General features: G+C 34.8%; 1 protein-coding gene across 4 annotated transcripts in view; it reads left to right on the forward strand.

The window, feature by feature from the left end:
- Nucleotides 1-9,101, forward strand: part of ZNF385D (zinc finger protein 385D) — a 1,020,336-nt gene extending 1,011,235 nt beyond the window's left edge. For all 4 annotated transcript variants that reach the window (XM_052000991.1, XM_052000992.1, XM_052000993.1 and 1 more), the window contains 3 exons: nt 866-1,044; nt 2,431-2,532; nt 6,052-9,101. In XM_052000991.1, the coding sequence (XP_051856951.1) occupies nt 866-1,044; nt 2,431-2,532; nt 6,052-6,285 (515 nt within the window). In that variant the 3' untranslated portion in view covers nt 6,286-9,101. The remainder of the gene's footprint in view (nt 1-865; nt 1,045-2,430; nt 2,533-6,051) is intronic.
- The last annotated feature ends 11,192 nt before the right edge of the window (nt 9,102-20,293 follow it).

Genomic DNA, 20,293 nt, shown 5'->3' on the forward strand with positions numbered 1-20,293 from the left:
GGTAAAGCAAATATCCTTTTAATCTGTGGATTAAAAATGATTAAATACTTCACATTTAAAAAAAAAAAGAGTCTACTATTGCTTTCTCCAAAGAAAACAGTTGTCCAGCGCCATAACCTATTGTGGAGGCAATTATAGCATGTGTACCCTTCCTTCACCATGTGGTTTCAGTGACTTACTGTTAAAATTAGCATCTCATTGAGGTGAATAGTATTGTCCTGTTTAAGCTAAACAGAAGGAACCTGTAAGAAGCTTGAGCTTCTTTCTTTGTTTTGGGGATTCCTTCTACAGAAGATCATGAATATATATTCAATGTGAGCTTGGAGAACTATTAATCTCACATGATAACATGTTATGTAGTTCATTTTGACCTTTTCTAAGAAGGTAGAAATTACTTCTCTAGGACCTCTTTAAGGACAGAGTTCCTCTTCCTTTTCAAATACCAACCAACCAGCGGGAGACAAAGAAATGAGACTTAAGGAAATAAAGTCATACCCATTTAATTTTACCTCAGCACACTTTGATTGAGTCAGGTTTGTTTTAAACACAGAATTCTCTCATATTCTCTCTCTCTCTCTCTCTCTCTCTCTCCCTCTCTCTCTCTCTCATGTGTGTGTGGTACACACAGAAACAGAGAGTGAAACAGAAAGAAAGGGGGGGGGGGTTAAGGAGAGGGAGATGGGGACAGAGCATTACTATTCCAAAATTTCCATATATTGCAGTGATCCTCCATGAAACATGAAAATCTCTAATGTTTGTTTTGTACAGAGAGAGGAAGAGGAACCTGACTAGCCGTGATATATAAATATTTTTTTCCTCTCTGATCCCATTTCTGTCTTTCTTTTTCCTTAAATATATATTTCAGGGACTAAGCACAAAACCATGCTGGAAGCCCGAAATGGGAGTGGGACTATTAAGGCATTTCCTCGAGCAGGAGTAAAAGGCAAAGGGCCGATCAACAAGGGGAACACGGGCCTGCAAAACAAGACATTTCACTGTGAAATCTGTGACGTGCATGTAAATTCAGAGACACAACTTAAACAGGTGGGTAGCTCCAATGTGAGATCAAGAACCTTTTGTCTCCTTATATGGAACAGGAAAGCAGATTTTTCCTTTGCACTCTTAACTATTTATTGAGCATTTGCAGGTGTATAGCAGCCTGGTTCTCTGAAAAAGAAATGCAGTGCCTTTCTGGGGCTAACGGATGTCCAGTATGATGTAGAAAAGCCACTTTTTGTGGTTGGGCTATTGGCCAGTAAACTTTCGAGGTCAGATTTACCAGCCAACCAAATAAGATTTTATTTAAAGGGTAAATTTTTCAAATCATTGTTAAATTTCTTACTATAAACTAGGGATATTGATCAATGAATCCATCAACTCTGCCTCAAGCTCTATGCTAGTAGCATGGAGGGTACAATTGAAAAATGAAAATGCTTGACTTAAGGAGTTTACATCTATAGTAACTGATCTTATGGTGATTTTTCAAAGCGTTAAATAGAAATAGAGAAATATCTTTTAAGATAAACCAGTCATATAACCCGGGAACACAGCCTTCCGGTTAAAATTTATTTTATACACCAGTGATATAACCTAAGAACATAATCTTTTGATTATAATCAATTTTGCAGGCTTCAGAACAATATTTTACTCAGAGTTCTAATTCACTGAAATCTTATTTGCTTTTTGGATTTATTAGGTTGAAACTGAGTTATACATCCAGAAGGATAAACATTAGTATGGAAATAAATTCATCTCTACCTGGCACATGGTTTTATTTACCCATAAAATTTCCTCAACAATTTTCTTTCTCTTATGAGCCACCTTCCATAAAAGAGATTTGGGCCATAGAAAAATAATAGCACATCTATTAATTTTTATAACTAACACCCAAATAGATATAACCCTTTACAAGTACATGTGTGTTTTGATTCTTTTCCCTCAATCATATTTTTGATGGAAAGAGGAGAATCTAAATCCATGCCTTTTGATTCTCTGGTGCTTTCATAAAATAACTAAATAAAAATGCCAGGTGTTTTTTAAACATATTCTGTATCCAAGGCAATATTGGATATCCAGTACAATAAAAGATATGAAGAAAAGTGTGAACTTAAATTTTCAAGATAGAAAACGAGATTGAGCATGGACTTGATAATTTACTAGTATTAGGCACATCACTGTGGCTCCCCAAAACTCACTTTTCACATAATTAGGAGATCTAAATAGAAAATATTGGCCTTCTCCTATAAATTGAAATCCTGAGAACGATAGTTCCATGAATGGTGTAGGAGTTGAGGAGTTTAAGTAAACTTAATGAACATTACAAGTTTAGCATCTTATTGAAATCTCCTAGTATGGAAGGCAATATTTCCAAATATTCCTATTGTCAAGTTGTAGAAGTTTCTTTCTTTTTTTTTTTTTAATATTTAATAGCACATCAGCAGTAGAAGGCACAAAGACAGAGCTGCTGGGAAACCCCCCAAACCTAAATACAGTCCCTATAACAAACTTCAGAAGGGAGCACATCCACTTGGGGTGAGTATAATTTTCACTTCCCTCCTAATATGTTGCATTTGAAAATGGTTTTTCACTTTAAAATGAGCTGATCAATCCCTAAGCGATAGTATTTGAGATAATGGTTGTATCTACAAAGCATACAAGTATTTGATCTATCCAATAAACAATTGAATCAACTCAGTCTGGGGAAATTACCAGCATCTAAACTAATATTTTGCCATTGAATAGATGCAGCTGTTATCCCTAACACTGTTCATGTATCTTTTCATTGAACTCCCTATTTGTCAGTGAATCTAGGAAGAAAAGAGAAAGCAATAAGAAGAGGGCAGTATGGTTCACTTACTGTATATTTCTGGTATTGATTTCTAAGGCAGAACCCTCTTGGAAACAAAGGGTAGGAAAAGCAAAACACTTCAGCTACTTCTTTTGAGGGACTAATGAGTAATACAGATAAGTCAAAGTAAACTAGGATGTTTTAAGCCTGAGTGGCTTGGGAGTCTCAACCCAATCGATGTTTTGATTTGAGCATATTTCTTTTTCCCTTTGCATTTTTGTGATCCTATAAAATCCCACCTTTTCATTTTGTGAGTTCTACCTTTGCAAAATGTACACTCACTCTCTCTGTGTCTGTCTCTTCTCTCAAATACACACACACACACACACACAAACCCACTCTCTCTCTCTCTTTCTCTCTCTCTTAGAACCTGAAATAGATTAAGACCCCCAAAGCCAAATGCACCAAGAAAATGTAATGCAGTAATGTAGGAATTACCAGGTTAAAAAGAGAAATTGATAACCTTTTTATTGTGTGTATATTTAATATACATATATATCTACACACATATATATATATAATATATGACTTATATGTCTATATAACATATATTATTATTTATTATAATTTAATTAAATATAATTTTAGTATTCATTATACATACATGTATTTGTTAGATAAGTGTCCAGTTGTGATATTCTATAATATGTAAGGATTTATATTTTAAAAAGAGTTGAATTTAGAAATCATCAGTATAATTATTAATCCTAAAAAATCATTTTCCCACTAGATGAAGGAGATCTTTTTTCTTTTTTTTTTTTTTTTTTTTTTTTGGTATTATTATTTTTTTTTTTCATTTGTGTCCTTGATCATTTCACTCCTAGTTTTCTCTGGGATTTTCCTGTATCAATCATTATATCTTTATTTTCACTTGGTCCTTCTCCCATGGCTTCTTTCCTTTTGCCTACAAACTTGGTTGATTCTTTTATCCAAATATCTCTACATCAATTGATTTATTTGTCTCTTATGAAGACACACACACACACACACACACACACACACACACACACACACACACACAAACACAAACACACACACACACAGAGTGAGAGTGTGGTTACACCCTCATTTTCACTCTTAATTCTCCAGAAAAAGTAATTTACCCTCAGTAGCTATACTTCTTTACCATCAACTGATTTCCTAATGTTTTTCAATCTTTGCCATTCCTGAAACTTTTTTCAATCCTCTGAATCCGGGACATTACCTTTCCATAATCACATTCTCCCTTATATACAATATAAGTGTTTGAATTTATAGTTTACTCTCAAATTAAATTGTAATATATGTATGGCCAGTGCTCTGTCTTTCACCTTTGTTGCCTTGGTGCTTAGCTTGGTGCCTTGTCCCTTTATGGTCCTTAAGAAACTTGAATCCTCTAGAATTAAATTATAGTCTTCCATGAGTTCTCAGGGTAAGCCAAAACAATTCATTTCATAGAATGACTCTCTTGTTATGCAAATGAAATGGCTTGCTTCATTTATTTATTTATTTGTTCATTCATTCCGCCATTTATTTATTTTGACTTAAAAATAATTGTAACAGCAACATAAAATTAGAAATGTTCATCTGGGTTGCTATTGTTTTCGTAACCTTAATAACCCTGGCTTTATCATACCTTTAATAAGTATTATATATTTAATAAGTATTAATAAAATTTAATTTAATAAGTGTTGAATAGCCAAAGTAAATATTCCCTAAAGATGAAGAGTAATGCTTTTAAAACATTCATATTAATTTAAAACACTTAACAAACCTTACCACAGCATTACTATTTCTATAACTGGAAATCATCCTCAGAGCTGCCATTTTACTGATGCTTCTGACAGGAAGTCCAGGCTAGTGATTTAGATCCAAGTTGAGAGGACACAGATCTTTTTGAAATGATGATGAAACAGAACTTGTTTAACTTGTTAGAGGTAAGATCTTTCCCTTTAAGAAAAGCTTTTGTTTTTCTCAAGTTTATTCCATGAGCTCAAATGAGAGTGACATTCTCTGTGGCCTATTTGACAAGACTGGATTGTCAGATGACAGCTGTCTATCTGAGGGATAATGAATCTCTCTCCCTCTCTCTCATTTTATTTTGTTTGTTCTGAATCTCTCTGGGTAATTTTCTTAAAATGTCCTCCTCCTAGAGATTTGATGTGCCCATCACTGTCTCATTTACATTTTTCAGCCCTTGCAGTTCTATTTGGATGAGAGTTATGAAATTCGAAGGGACCTCAGAAATTAGTATAAATCCCACATTTTAAAGATGAAGAAGTTGAAGTCTTGAGAGATGAATTGACTGGATCACAGGATCGAAGTTCTAAAACTAGAAAGAATCTAGATGTTATCTTGTCCAAACCTCTCCTTGTTATAAAACCAAGATTCAGAGATGTTGTTAGGAGTTCATACATTTGGAGTTGAAGGGCCCCCATAAAGCCATCTAAACTAACTCTTCCATTTTACAAATAAGGGAAATGAGACCCAGAGAATAACTTGCTTAAGATCAGTCAGTCAGTGGTGGAGCAAAGATTTTGTGACTGCACAATGATATCACTTACTCCATGTTTAACATTACCAAGTTTGGTACATGTTCACCTGCGTATTTGTTAGTCACTTACTGTCTTTGGCAAATGGAAGGCTTGCTGGTTATGTTTCTAATAGGAACACACTAGCATGAATGAATGAATGTAGGCGAGTGGAGAAGGTAATTTTCTTTTTTTTTTTTTCTCTTTTTTCTTTTTTCTTTTTTTTTTTTTAATTGAGGCAATTGGGGTTAAGTGACTTACCCAGGGTCACATAGCTAGTAAGTGTTAAGTGTCTGAGGTCACATTTGAACTCAGGTCCTCCTAATTCACGTGTCACCTAGCTGCCCCAGGGAAGGTAATTTTCAAGTGCTTCCAGTATGCACTGGGGCACACATAATAGAAATAAGATAGGTGCTGGCCTCTAGGAGCTTACAATCTCATAGGAGTTATCAGCACATAAATCCATATAGTGTCTCTAAACAGATTAATCGAGTTATCAGCCAGGTTTTCCTTTGAAAAGATATTTTCAATTATCTAATTATTTGCATATGTGTTATTGGAAGGGTAAATCTACCTTTCTTATGAATTGTCCCTTGGAATTTTAAAGCTGTCAAATTTGGAGCCTTCTGGGAAAGAATATGTCTCCAAACTATGTTCTGTTTCTCCCCTGCCCCTTTTCTCTCTCCATTACAGGTCAAATTAGTATTTTCTAAGGAACCTTCCAAGCCATTGGCTCCACGGATCCTCCCCAACCCACTGGCAGCTGCAGCAGCTGCTGCCGCTGTGGCAGTGAATTCACCCTTCAGTCTCCGGACAGCTCCAGCAGCCACCCTCTTCCAGCCATCTGCACTTCCTCCAGCACTCCTCCGGCCTGCTCCAGGGCCCATACGGACCACCCATACTCCTGTGCTGTTTGCTCCTTACTGAACTCCAACTGGGAGTTATTGTACTGCAATAATTTTTTTTTTCAAAAAACAAAGAAAACAAACAAAAAAATGAACTATGCAGTGTTTATTTATAGTTTAAAGTCTATCTGAAGAGCCAGGACTTTTGATAGTAAATTGAAAAGATTCTAAAAGGGGATGGGAGGGAGGGGAAGGGGGCAGCATTTTCTCCACATAAGAGCATTCCTCTTGAATATTTGACTGTTTTAGAAGTGATCTCCAGCATTGACTCATAGTGATATCTAGAACTTACAAAACCTTTGTGACCGTGCTTTTGGGCACCTATTTTCCCCTGCATTGTCTTTCCTGCTTTATGAAACAACTATACATTTGTCTAAGGGCATTAAGTGGTTCCAATGTATATTCAGTACTTTATTCTGTAGATTAACAAGAAGAAGAATGAAAAGAAGCAGAAACACTGTGAATAGTAGACCCCTTACTGATCCTCCTGCCATGTCAGCAGTCACTGGGTATTTATCAGAACAAAATTAGATGCAGTAGTTGTCTTGTAAAACAAGTAGCCATGTCTCAATTTAATGCCTTTAGGGTATCACTGAATCACAAAAGGTAGAATGACCAGCCAGATCCTGTTAGTAGCCAAAACAATGGACACCAATGATATTGTTGGGGAGGCCTTCCAATCAATAATCTTACTCTCCTACTCGATATTGAGACAAATGCAGTGTTCAGAGATTTTGCATAGTGGAGTCATGCTTTGGGGTAAACCCTTCCCCCAACAAAATCAGAAAAAAGAAAAGTGATTTCTTGCAATGTTCTGAGTACCCAGAAACAACAAATATCCACCTTGGGAAATAGGGATGGGTAAGCATTGGGGGAAAACATGTGCCATGGGTATAGAGAAAATAGATGGCAGGCAGCCCACCTGCTCAGTTTCTGTGAGCTAGGGATGGCCATAACCTTGAGCTATAGTGCCAAGAGAAGTGCTGGGTAGGAAATCCATGGTCATCCCTACCTCATAAAAAAGGGAGCATATTATACCTCTGCAAAATACCCCCTTTATATCATGCCAGTGGCACTGTGTCTGTAGGTAGAAGTTTTTGTTTGGAGTACAATGGTAGATAGAACTTAACTGTTGATTTTTTAAAGTCTCCTACTGACATGATATAAATGTTTATATGTAAAGGTTAGTAGCAGCAAGGGAAAAATGCAGACGAGTTAACTGCACACCATGGATATGGAGTAGAGAAAAACACCTGAAAGGTTTGACCGTACCTTCAGTTCTGTCGTTGACTTCTGCGTATTGGAAGCCTGATGTGATCAATGCAAGGCTTTGAAGGGTTGACAGTGTCCCTTTAAAATAAGATTTATCAGGGGTATATATAAGTATATATATTATATATATTGTATATATGTTAGAAAGATTAAGAAAATAACTTATAAACAGAAAATCTACTATATGAAATAAATATATAACCATCCAACTTCACACTTTATCATCAAAGTGGTAAATAGAAAATGGCATTAAAAATAGTTATGCCTTTGATTTGTGATTAACATGATTGGCTTTTGCCCTCAGAGAGCTAAAAGTTATCTACCTGATGGGGGAGGATGCAGCCGCATTGCTCCATGGCTGAGACACACGCCACTCTTACACTTAGAACAAGAAAAAAAACCACAACTTAGGTTTAGGGAGAAAAAAAAAATATTTTTTTGAAAAGATTTTGTAAAGGCTATTTAATGGCAAGGGACAGGGAGGCGCATATATGACCTTCCTGAAATTGCTTTTAGTAACAAATACAAATAAAACAGAGGAAATTAGCAGCTATTTGAGAGATGTTAAGAATTCATGATAAAATACTTTTGAACTGCGGATGTTTCATGTTTGACTGTCGCCGCCATATTTAAAAACACCCACTACAAGTTCAACGCTCAGAGTTGAGCATGATCTTGAGCTTTCTTATCCACAATCTAGCCATAGTCTGTGGTGCTCATCCCTTGAAAAATTGTGTGCTTAAATATATACATATATATTTGTGTGTATATATATGTATGTATGTATATATACATATATATTTTTAAGCAAAAGAAGAAATGTGTTTTGTGTATTTTGTGGGGCAAGGAACTCAGAAGATTCCCTTGGGTATTTATTTAAATTATCTCCTCAAATTGCTATTTTGACTGTTGGTTATTTTACACTTCCTAATCTCTGTATTGTTTGGTCTTAACGGTTTGTCCCACTGTCCCTACAATCAAATTTGTAATCCATCTGTTTAACCAAGTGAGAGGTAACTCAGAGTGGTTTGGGAACCCCTCTGCAAGGATACTACTGTTTGACCATAGAGAGGAAGATGATCCACTTCCTGCCCATAGAATGGCCAGATGTGGCTTACTTAACAGATACTTTGGAGTCTGACTTTGGTTCAATCTTTCCATTAAGCAAAACACTTTGTTTTTTCCCAACAGTCAACCAATGTCACCATTTGGAAAAAAAAAATCCTATAAGGGGGAATTAAAACAAAGCTAAACATCTCCTCTGAATTGCTGGTTCAGCAACATGCTAGTGTTTTTCCACAATTCTCCAATCTATAAGAGTTGACACTTCTCTTTAGGAAGCAAGACCTGGGTTATGTGGGTTATTCTAGGAATATGAGTTAGGATTAGCTTAAAGGATTGCTGAACACAAACAGTATCATGTGCAAACCTGTGCATATCCTATGCAGTTTCTGAATCTCTTTTGCCTCCATGCTCTGTGGAACAGTTTTGGTTCAAATGGCCGCTCTTAAATTTGACCTGTAAACATCGATTGTCTCTTACTACCTAATAAAGGATGAAGCCTAATCATTAGGTCTTATAGTGAATTTTCTATGATTTTATTTTTATTTTCTTTACTCAGAACATAACTATTTGGAAAAAAAACAACAACAACAACAACAACAACAACAACAAAAAAAAAAAACAAAAACAACAACAACAAAAAAAAAAAACTAGGAATCATTCAAATCCAGACTACTAGAATGGTCTATCTTGTTCCTTATAGAATAGTCTTTCAGAAGTGAAGCTGGATAGATTGGCTCTGTCAGCAGTGGGGCTACATACTTCTATTGAGTTATCCTGAAGCTTCAGATCTGATTTCTGCTCCATGGTAGAATAAAATAAAATGAGTAAGGAGAGTATCTATGATTCATCGAAAATGAATTTAAGTGTACAGTAAGAGCCAAATATCTTTGAGAGAACAGGGATTTGGGGGAAAGGAGGGTGTCATATTTATTTTGCAAATAAATACATATTGAGATATGACCATTTGTTTCTCAGACTGGTATGAAACTTTCATTTGTTACTTTTTGTACTCATGGAAGAAGTTAGTATCCTTTTGATGACAGCTTTCTACTAGGATAAACAAAAACTTTCTTGAAAGGATCCACTGACTCTAGGAGTTATTTGATTTTTAGATTTTACTATTTTTTGTAGAAATGCATTCTGGTTTCTTGCAAAAGTTACTCTTTAGGAATTACTTAAAAATAAAAGCAATATTGTGCAATGGAAAGCTTGAGGATCTGAATTCAAGTCAGATAACCCTGATGTTTCCTTCTAGCCACAGATTCCTAAATATCTTTAGAAATATTTTTTGATTAGCATGAAAAAAGGGCTGTGAGTCATAAGTACTCCAATATTATGATGGATACCTGGTCACATTGAAGGGAATAGTCCCTTAAGTGATCAAGACTGCTGCATATCAATGCCTAAGCATGCTATGAAACTCTTAATGTTTCAGTGATTTGCATATTAAATGGTTTTGTTTTATTTATTTAGTATTTTCTCTAGTTACATTCATTTTTTTTACATTTGTTTCTAAAAAATTCGAGTTCTAGATTCTTTCCCTTATCTCCATCCGCAATTAAGAAACCATGTATGTATGCAAAAAAAAATCTGTAAAAATCAAGTTGGGGGGGGTGTAAACAAAACATAGTTCTCCCACCCTAATGAGACTAAAAATCCTCAAGAAAAATTAAGTTGAGAGAGAGAGAGAGAGAGAATACTTCAGTCTGTATTCAGACATAATCAGTTCCTTCTCTGGGCAGGGATAGGATTTTTCCTCATAAGTCCTTCAGAGTAGTTAGACAGTTGTACTGAGAATAACAAAATCATTCACAGGTGGTCATCCTGGAACATTGTTATTACTTTGTATACAGTACATTTCACTTTATTTGAGTTCATGGAGGACTTTCCAGGTTTTTTTTTTTTTTTTTCTTTTTCTTCCTGAGAGCATCCTGCTCATCTTATCCCATAGAAAAATAATATTCCTTCATAAACATACACAAAGTTTATTGAGTCATTCCCTAAATAATAGGCATTCCCTCAATTATATTTGGATATTAAATGAAAGAGACTTATTTGATAAGCAAAATAGCTGAAAATATTTTTGGGATTTCAAATACAGAACCAATATATGGGAAAGGGAACAATAAATGTCAGAATTAGTTTAATCAATCCTTACAAAGAAACACTTTTGTGGCTCTGTAGATAAGAAGCTAATGGCTCAGGGGATAGAGTACTAGGTTGGAGTCAAGAAGACCTGAGTTCAAATTCTGCCTCACATATTATTGGATGTGACCTGGGCAAGTCACTCTATTTACTGTAATTCACTACAGAAGGAAATGTAAAGCATTCCAGTATCTTTGCCAGGAAAACCCTATGGATGACATGGCATGCTCCATGAAGTCACAAAGAGAGAAGACTGAATAACTGATTTACAACAATTTGTATAGAATTTCAGCTTTATCATACAAGACAAACCACAAAGTTGGAAAAAAAACTCACATGCTCACATATTCCAAGCAATTGGAATGAAGACATACACCAAGATATTGTTTAACACAGGACATAAAATGGATGGCTTTATATAGTTATAAAAGTTATCTTACCTGAAGTAATTATGACAGTAGAAAGAATGTGAATAGTCTGATTAAAAATTAGGAGTATTAAGGGAGAGAGACAGATTGACAGAAAGACAGACAGACAGACACAGAGAGACAAAAACACAAAAAGAGACAGACACACACAGAGAGAGACAGAGACAGGGTCAGAGATTGGAGATGAGGTTGAAGTAATAGGTTTTAATTTTTCCTCTATTGCTCTTGTTACTGTTCAATCACTAGTATGCATTTGTTAAATGCCTATCATGTGCCAGACACTCGGCTATTTCCTGGAGATACAAAAAGAAGCAAAAATCAGTCTCTAACTTCAAGAAGCGTGTCATCTAATGAAGGAATCTAATATTTCTTTCTCTAGGCCTTTTCTAGAGGAATTCTCTATGAATAATTTTGTATTCTATCTTTCCTGAATTATGTTTTAGATTTTCTGTTATCACTAATGTTGCTATAAATACTATGAATTCAAGGCATTAAGTAGCCATGCCATTCATTCTTCAATACATATTCAGTATACATCACGTCCCGAGAGTAAATTTTATATACCTTCCCTTTCCCTTTATTTCTATAGATGATTTTCATTTTTTTTAATAGAAGATTTTTATTCTCTAGAGTCTCACCTGGTCTTTTGCTATCTGCTTCCATAAGAAGCAAAGAGGTGTATGGATAGATGAATAAGCCCTTTATGGGACAGGTCCCCCAAATACACTGGCATGTCATAGTAATGGGGAAAATCCTAGGGCTTCCAATTATCTTGCAGTTCAGTAGTTGGCAGTTCCATTTTTCTTCTAATGTTGACTAATAAGCCAAAAATAGGCTTATTGTCATCTAGAAGAATGAGTTATGGCAAAAATAAATAAAAAGTCCAAGTATTCCAGCTTTAAGTCTCCTACGTTTTTGATTTGCAAGTATTTCTAATTTTATTAAATGCAATGAAGTTTTCTAGATAGTCTGTGATATAGGCTATCAAATCTGACTTTCACAAGATAATATCCAAATATGAGAGGTCAAAAGACTGACATTCTGTAGTCTTTGGAATCTCAGATTTCACAAATTTTCATTCTTTAAAATTCATTTTTTCACAACTGAGGTCAAGACTGGCCTGCAATATGTAGGGTGAACAATTTTAATTAAATTTATGAAAAGGCAATTATAAAAGTAAATTAACCTTAATGAGCATCATTGGAAGAAATGTTCACTTTTTAAAAATCACAAATCCAATACTTTTTTTTTTTTTTAGTAGTTAACAAACATGTATTAAGCACCTGGGGCTAGGCACTGTGTTATGTACCTGGAATAGAAAAATGTAAAATTAAAGAAAGTATTCTCAAGGAGCTCATTGTTTAGTGTTAGAAGTAACATGTAAACAATTATGTAGAAACAAATTATATCCGGGATAAAATGGAAAGAAACCAGAGGGAAGATTCTAGAATTGGAGAAGCATCAGAAAAAATATTTCTTGTAGAAGGTGGGATTTTAGCTGTGAATTAAAACAAGTAAGAAACCAGGAAATAGGCAGAGATGAGGAGGAAGAGCAAGGTGACAGCCAGAGAAAATACTGAGAGTTGGGAGCTGGAGTAGTGTACACAGAGCTGAGCTACTACTAATGGGGCTGGTTTTATTCATATCTAAAACTGGCAGATAAAGCAGATGATCGAAAAGAGATTATGCCACTCAGGAAGGGAATATGAGTTAGATCTGTGATTTCCCTGGTTTAGGGAACAAACTCCCTGGGTAGGAAATTGTCTCTGCCAGAGAAGCTCAGTCCCTTTCTACAACTTAAAATCTTAGAAAGATGTCTAACACTGAGAGATGAGATGACTTGCCCAGAATTATAGCTAGACTGAATCATAGATAGAATTTATACCCAAGTTTTCTTGAATTTAAGCTTGGCTCTATTCAATTTACCTTCCTGCTGCTTTAGCACCATTTGGAGTTAAAAAATGTAACTGAAGCAATGATATTTTATTAAGTGGCCCATATGCTCATTCTGAAGACCAAAGATGATTGAATTGAGGGTAGCATCTTCCAAATAAGCTTAGAGTTTCCCATAAGAACTGTTTTGATGAATATTCAATAGAAACAAAAAGTATTTCCTAGCTCACTCCAATGTTGCAGGCCCTCTGTTTTCGTTCTTGTTCAATTGTTTCAATTGTGTCTGATTCTTCACACCCCATTTGGGATTTTCTTGGCAAAGATATTGACATGGTTTGTCATTTTCTTTTCCAGATCATTCATATATCACATACACACACACACACACACACACACACACACACACACACACACACATCATATATAGATGAGGAAATGGGGACAGGATTAAATGATTTGCCCAGGGTCACAATCTGCTAAGTGTTGGAGGCTAAATTTGAATTTAGATCTTCCTAACTCCAAGCTTGATATTCTTTCCACTGTGCCACCTAGCTTACAAAAGGAAAACTAATATGAAAAACAAACAAACAAAAAAAAAAAAAAAAACAATATGTCGGTTAGCAATACTTTTTCCTTTATACTAACAAATATTCCTTTTGCCATCAACTTTTTACAGGATTAGGGCTGTTTTTTAATGTGGACGTTATCCTTCAAATTCCTTCAGGTAAGTTTTATACAGGTTATTTAATAGAGAGCATGGTGACGGGACACTCCACCTGATATCTTGTCTCTTTGAAACAATTAATTTTGGGAAATAGAACTTCTGGTAATGATTTTTCTTTCCCACTTCTATGTCTGTTATTAATGAGAACCATGTTAGATTTTGCATAATGAAAGTCACCAAGGCATAAAAAAGAGATATAATGTCTCTAAAGTTCCACTGCACTTTCCTTCTTTTTTATTGTTTTATTGTTTCCTGGTTATTCATTTATATTAACTTTTTTTTTTTTTTTTTTTTTTTTTTTTTTTTTTGCTGAGGCAAATTGGGGTTAAGTGACTTGTCCAGGGACACACAGCTAGGAACTGTTAAATGTTTAAGATCAGATTTGAACTCAGGTCCTCCTGACTTCAGGGCTGGTGCTCTATTCATTGTGCCACCTAGCTGCCCCATATTAACTTTTTAAATAAATATTTCATTCTCAATCATGTTGGGAGATAAAAATCAGAACAAAAGGGAAAAACCACAAGAGAAAACAAAACAGAAAGAAATGAATATAGTATGTGTTGATTTACATTCATTCTCCATTGTTCTTATCTGGATGTAAATGGCATCTTCTATCCAAAGTCTATTGGGATTGCCCTTGATCACTGAACCACTGAGAAGAACCAAGCCTTTCATAGTCAATCATTGTTACATACTTACATATTGTTGTGTACAATGTATTCCTGATTCTATTTGTTTCACTCAACAACAGTTCATGTACATCTTTCCAGGTCTTTCTAAAACCAGCTTGTTCATCATTTTTTATAGAACAATAATATTCCATCATCTTTACGTACTACAACTTGTTCAGACATTCTTCACCTGATGGGAATCTCCTCATTTTCCAATTCTTCGCTACCATAAAAATAGCGGCTACAAACATTTTTGCACATGTGAGTTCTTTTCCCTCTTTTATGATTTCCTGGCACTGCTGGATCAAAGGTGATACACAGTTTTGTAGCCCTTTGGGCATAGCTCCAAATTGCTCCCTAGAATGATTGGACCTTCCTTCAGTTATACCACAGAATGTTGCAGATTTATGCTTCAATAACAAAAGTAAGTCTGATGTTCAAAGATTGTATCTCATTGGTTCTTCATGAATAATTATCAAATTAGTTTGCAAACGTTCATTCAGTATTGTATGAGCGTCCCTATTTTGCTATGACTTTAGTCATTTCTTTGCTAGAGTGAAGGAATAATTTTTTCCACCCCAGTTTTGGAGTTTTACCTTATCATGGGTGTTAATATTCTTACAAGGTGCTAAGTAAGTGGAATTGAGGAGAGAATGGTTAAATCTTCTTTAGAATTGATTTACTCCTGCAACAAATAATGGTTTCCTAGTGATACAATGATTGGTGTATACTCAGTGTGGGGCATATAAGGAGGAGCTCTCAGGCCCAGAAAGGACAAGTGCACTAGAAGCTTTCAGAGGCTGAGACAGATTCATTCCATCTTCCACCTTTGTGTTGGCTGGAAGCTGAAATGCAAACCTTTGGATTTGGAGACATTTGGAGGAAGCTAGAAGCAGAAACTGGCAGAGGCAAAGGACTAACAGCAGGAGCTCTCGGAACCAAGGAGATAGGCCTCTAAAAAAGCTAACTGGGCCCCAGGAAAAGAGACAAGACTTTGAAGGAGACAAAAAGGTTTTGAACTTCAACTGCTGGTTAAATTGGGGGTAATTACACTGAACTGAAACTAAGGCTGCTCCCAGAAGCACCTCAAGAAATCTGTTCCCAGAGAACATTATATTTTAGAGAAGAACATTATAATGGGCATCTTCACCTTAACAAAAGCTCTATCATTATAGAACTAGTTAGGTTTAAGGAAGGTGACTTTTTTTATCATCAAATTTAAGTGGATTGTGTTCTTGAATATAAAGACGGCAACAATTAAAAGGAACAATACTGAAGAATTTAAATGTAAATAATGAAAAATTAGAAGCAGTTAGGTTGAGCCATAACATCTTAAAGATTTGTGTTTGAACCTAGCTTCAGTCACTCAAGTCACATAATTCTGTTTGCCTTAACTATCTCAACTACAAAATGAGCTGGAGAAGGAGATGACAAATCATGTTAGGACCTTTGCCAAGAAAAATCTAAAAGGCATCACAAAGGATGAGACACAACTGAAAAACAAAACAATACTTGGAAATGATAAGGAATAGTAGATAAAATCCAAAGAAGTATCATGGCAGAGTGGATAGAGCATTGTATTTGAAGTGAAGAAAACATGATTTGAAAGTTTCTTCAGAAACTTGCTAGCTTTGTGGTCTTTGACAAATCATCCAACTGCTCTCTGCCTCAGTTTCCTGTTTCTTTGCTGTTGTAAAACGAGGCAGACTGCATGACTTCAAAGTTCATTTCTAATTGTAAATTTCTGAATCTGTCATCCCATGGTTCCCACAAAGGCCTCATTCCCATTAAGAGTAGACACTTAAAAGTATTTGTTAAATCTTTGAAATATATTGCAAATTACTTAAAAGTCAGGAAACTGTTTATGGACTGAGAAGAAATAAATTTTCTGGTAGTATCTGATTATTAACTGAGTTGATTCTGGAAAAGATCTGAATGGAATTGGTATTAAGAAAGGGCTCATGGCCAAATGATCTAAAGCCAAAGTCCAGAATGGAATACCAAGAGTATATAATGCTGGTTTTCTGCCTCTGCTCTTAATTTCCAGTAAGAAAATTGGGCCAATCCCCTTGATGTTTTGGGTTTTTTTTTCTTTTGTCAAATGGGGACAGCTAAGCTGGCCTACTTTGAAAGGATGATACAAAAAACTCATTTAGAAGAAAGTTAACTTGAATCTAAAAATTAGACCAAACATCTATATGTATTCTATTAAATTCCTCTTCCAACAGCATATTTTTAATGAAGTCTGTATTTTTAGTGTTTTAATATTCCTCTTCCTGATTTTTCTGAAGACTAAAATAAAAACCATATAGATGAACAGATATGTGATTCAATGCATTTTCCCTAAAATACTCTGAAAATAGTTTTTTTTTTATTTTTTAGAAATAATTTTAAAGTACAATCCATTTTCACTCATGAAAAATGATCATCCCAAAAGCATAAATACCTTACTTGAGTTAATATCTGTAATTGGAGGATAATTGGCAAAAAAAAAAAAAAAAAAAAAAAAAAAACAATTAATGAGAACCATTTTTGCAAGCTTTGTCAACTCTAATTATTTCAGTTTAGCCTCTTTATTTTATATTTGAAGTCAGAGGGACTGTAATCAAATCCTGCCTCTGCCTCTTATTACACATATGAATTTGGGGAAATCATTTAAATTTTCTCAGCTTCATTTTCATCATTTGTAAAATGAGGGAGGTAGTTCTCTATGGTCCATTTCAACTCTGCACATGAGAACTTGTGGCCCTGCCGTTAATGTCTATCAGTAAGAATCAATGATTTTCAAAGATGCATATGAAATATATATTATCCAATATTAGGAAAATTGGATATTATCATCCCATAGAATAGTAGAAATTTTACTTAAATTAACAAACAATTATTCCTAACAGAATTATAATTAAGAACATACTCTCTTTACTGAAATCACCCTGTTTGATTTTGTTTTATTTTGTTTTTGTTAAAAAATTTGTTAATCAGTGAAACATAACACAATTTCAATATCTAATAGATTAATTCAAACTAATGTCTATAATATAAAAGATCCAGTTGGAAACTTTGGGATTTTAATTGAAAGTATCTGGTAAAATGTTTTACAAGTTTTGAAGATATCTGGTGTCCTCCCAGGATTAGCAAAGATATAATTCCCTGTTACTTTGCAAAATTAATATAATGGATATTGGGATTCAGAGTTAGGAGGACCTGGCTTCCAAGTAATACCTCTGAGACTTCCTGGGTGTGTAATGCTGAGTAAGTCATTTTACTTCTCTAGTCAACTCTCTAAAACTATATTGTCTGTATACTCCAATTCCCTCTGCCAATGAAATCATAGATAAAATTTCTAACAATACCATGGGGAAACAGTATGTGTGTGTGTGTGTGTGTGTGTGTGTGTGTGTGTGTGTGTGTGTAGGAAGAGCAGAATAGGAGAAGAAAAGGTCATCTGAATTCTTATTTTTTTATTTAGTAATTCGGTTATTTTATTTTGTTCTACTAATAACCATTTAGACAAATATGTTTTATAGATGCAATGAGATTTTAGCCTGCTGTCCTCATTTCTCTAAACTCTTATCTATTCTTTGGGAGAACTGCATTCTAGAAATACTTTTTGTTTATTTTCCTTTGGAAAGAGAGAATATGCTCTTCATTTCACTCTGCAGTGGATTCTCTCATTCAAAGGACTTTCTGGAATCTCCATTTTCACTTGGTGACTTCAGTAACAAGAACCTTATCCATTTCAAAGAACAGTAGATCTCCATCTCTTCTTTTTGTCAGTTTATCTTGTCATTCAACTCCATCATCACAAGTAACATTTGGATGAATTGAACCAGATGCAGGCAGGGCACCAATGAACTTTGAAGGTTAGGGAAAACAAATTGCCCTTGAAATACTCATGCTTAGATATATGAATGACAATTTTATTGTGATATTTTCCGTTCCAAACTCACCCAAAAGGTCTAGGCTTTATAGGATTGCCCCTAGATAATCTCCAGGTAAACATGTTAGATCCAAAGGTTGGATCTAGCTCACCTCATCATTATTATAATTTCTTATTTTATTTACTACCATATATGGAATTCTCAAAATGGTATATCTATCTAATGATATGGACAGAAAAATTGAGAATGATCATATCTGCCTTGTTTTTTATCTCAACCTAATCTAATTGAGCATATGTGTGTGTTTGTGTGTGTATGTGTAGTTAGATAGATATAGGTATAAAGAAATTTCTTAGAACTTTTTTTCAGTGAAAGAAAGGAGTAAGATCATCATGTTATGAAATTTCATGTTTGAGAGGTTCCCCCTGTGTACCATCTCCTAACTGAAGACACTAAAATTGTCTAAGTAAATGTAATTCCCACATTTCAAGGAAATTGGTCCCTTTATATTTTCATTCAATGGCATTCAATTGGCTCATGAAAAAAAAAATGTCATTTTTTTCCCATGTGTGAGAATTCATAAAATTCAGGGATTCTTTCCTCATCTTTGTTTTCATAGTTAAGTATTTAGGCCAGAAAGATATTCATTCTCTCTCTCTCTCTCTCTCTCTCTCTCTCTCTCTCTCTCTCTCTCTCTCTTTCTCTCTCTCTCTCTCTTTCTCTTTCTCTCTCTCTCAGTATATGTGTGTATATACACTTTACAATGTTGGTCTTGTATTAAAAAACCTTTGGTTCTAGGCAGCTCTGATTATTTTGCCTTGTAATATTCTGTAATACTCTGAAAGGTGAAAAAGTACTTTTAATCTACCATATCAATTACTTGGAGTGCCAGAAAAATCTCACTGAATCATAAACCATGTATTTATTGATTGTCTCTCCAAAGAAATGAGTTGTTAGAAAGAATAATAAATAAGTAAATTATTTTGATTTTAATTAGCACTGAATAGATGCTTTTTCCATTGTCTATATTTTAAAAATCAAAACCAAAAAGAATCCCTATCCCCAATCCAAAGGGTGCTATGCAAGCACCCAGCGCCTTTCAGAATGACATCAGTCAGAACCCAATCTCTACAGCTGTTGGGAAGATCCTGCTTCCCTTCTTAGCTGACGTTTTCATAGAATTTGCTTTTTTTAATGAGTGCTATACACTCTGCTGGTCTTCAGGGAAATTCTCCCTTTAGCTGATTTTTATGGAACTCATTTGCAGAATGCTTTTCTTTCACCTCCCTCTTTTTCAAGTCAAAGCTAGAAAAAGGGAGGTGTCTTGGTTTTGACAATTTTGTCTTATTTGTTTGCTTTTTGTTTTAGGGTGTGTGTGTGTGTGTGTGTGTGTGTGTGTGCACGCGCACGTGCATGAAGCCTGTCTCTCTTGATCTGATCTGTGGTAATGGTCCGGGGAGGGCAGGTGGGAAAGTTCTTTTGTCAGATTATTATAGCTGCAAGTATTTTGTTGAGGTTGCTTATAAATATTTCAGACTGTAAAACAATACTGGTGGTAGCATTAGCTTTGAATATGAAAGATGGGACTCTCTCTTTTGGCTTTTCCTTCTTCTCTTTCTCTGAAGTAAATGTGTTCTGTAAAGAAATGAATGCTAATGTTGATCAGTACACTCTGTCTCTTGCACATGTTTTAGAGATTATGTGTATGTGTATGTATGTGTATATATATATATACACATACATACACATACACATACTACACACATATGTATATATACATAGACACATATATATGTATGTATACACATATATACATATATGTATGTGTGTGTATATATGTATATATATGTATAAAAATGACTATAAAAAAGAAATGAAACCAAAGAAAAAGAATTAATAGCTCTTCCATTCCTTTTCTCCCCAAGGAATTTCACTAGTGTAAATAACCAGA

This window comes from Antechinus flavipes, chromosome 5 (assembly GCF_016432865.1).
Source record: "Antechinus flavipes isolate AdamAnt ecotype Samford, QLD, Australia chromosome 5, AdamAnt_v2, whole genome shotgun sequence".
In the NCBI taxonomy this organism is placed as follows: domain Eukaryota; kingdom Metazoa; phylum Chordata; class Mammalia; order Dasyuromorphia; family Dasyuridae; genus Antechinus; species Antechinus flavipes.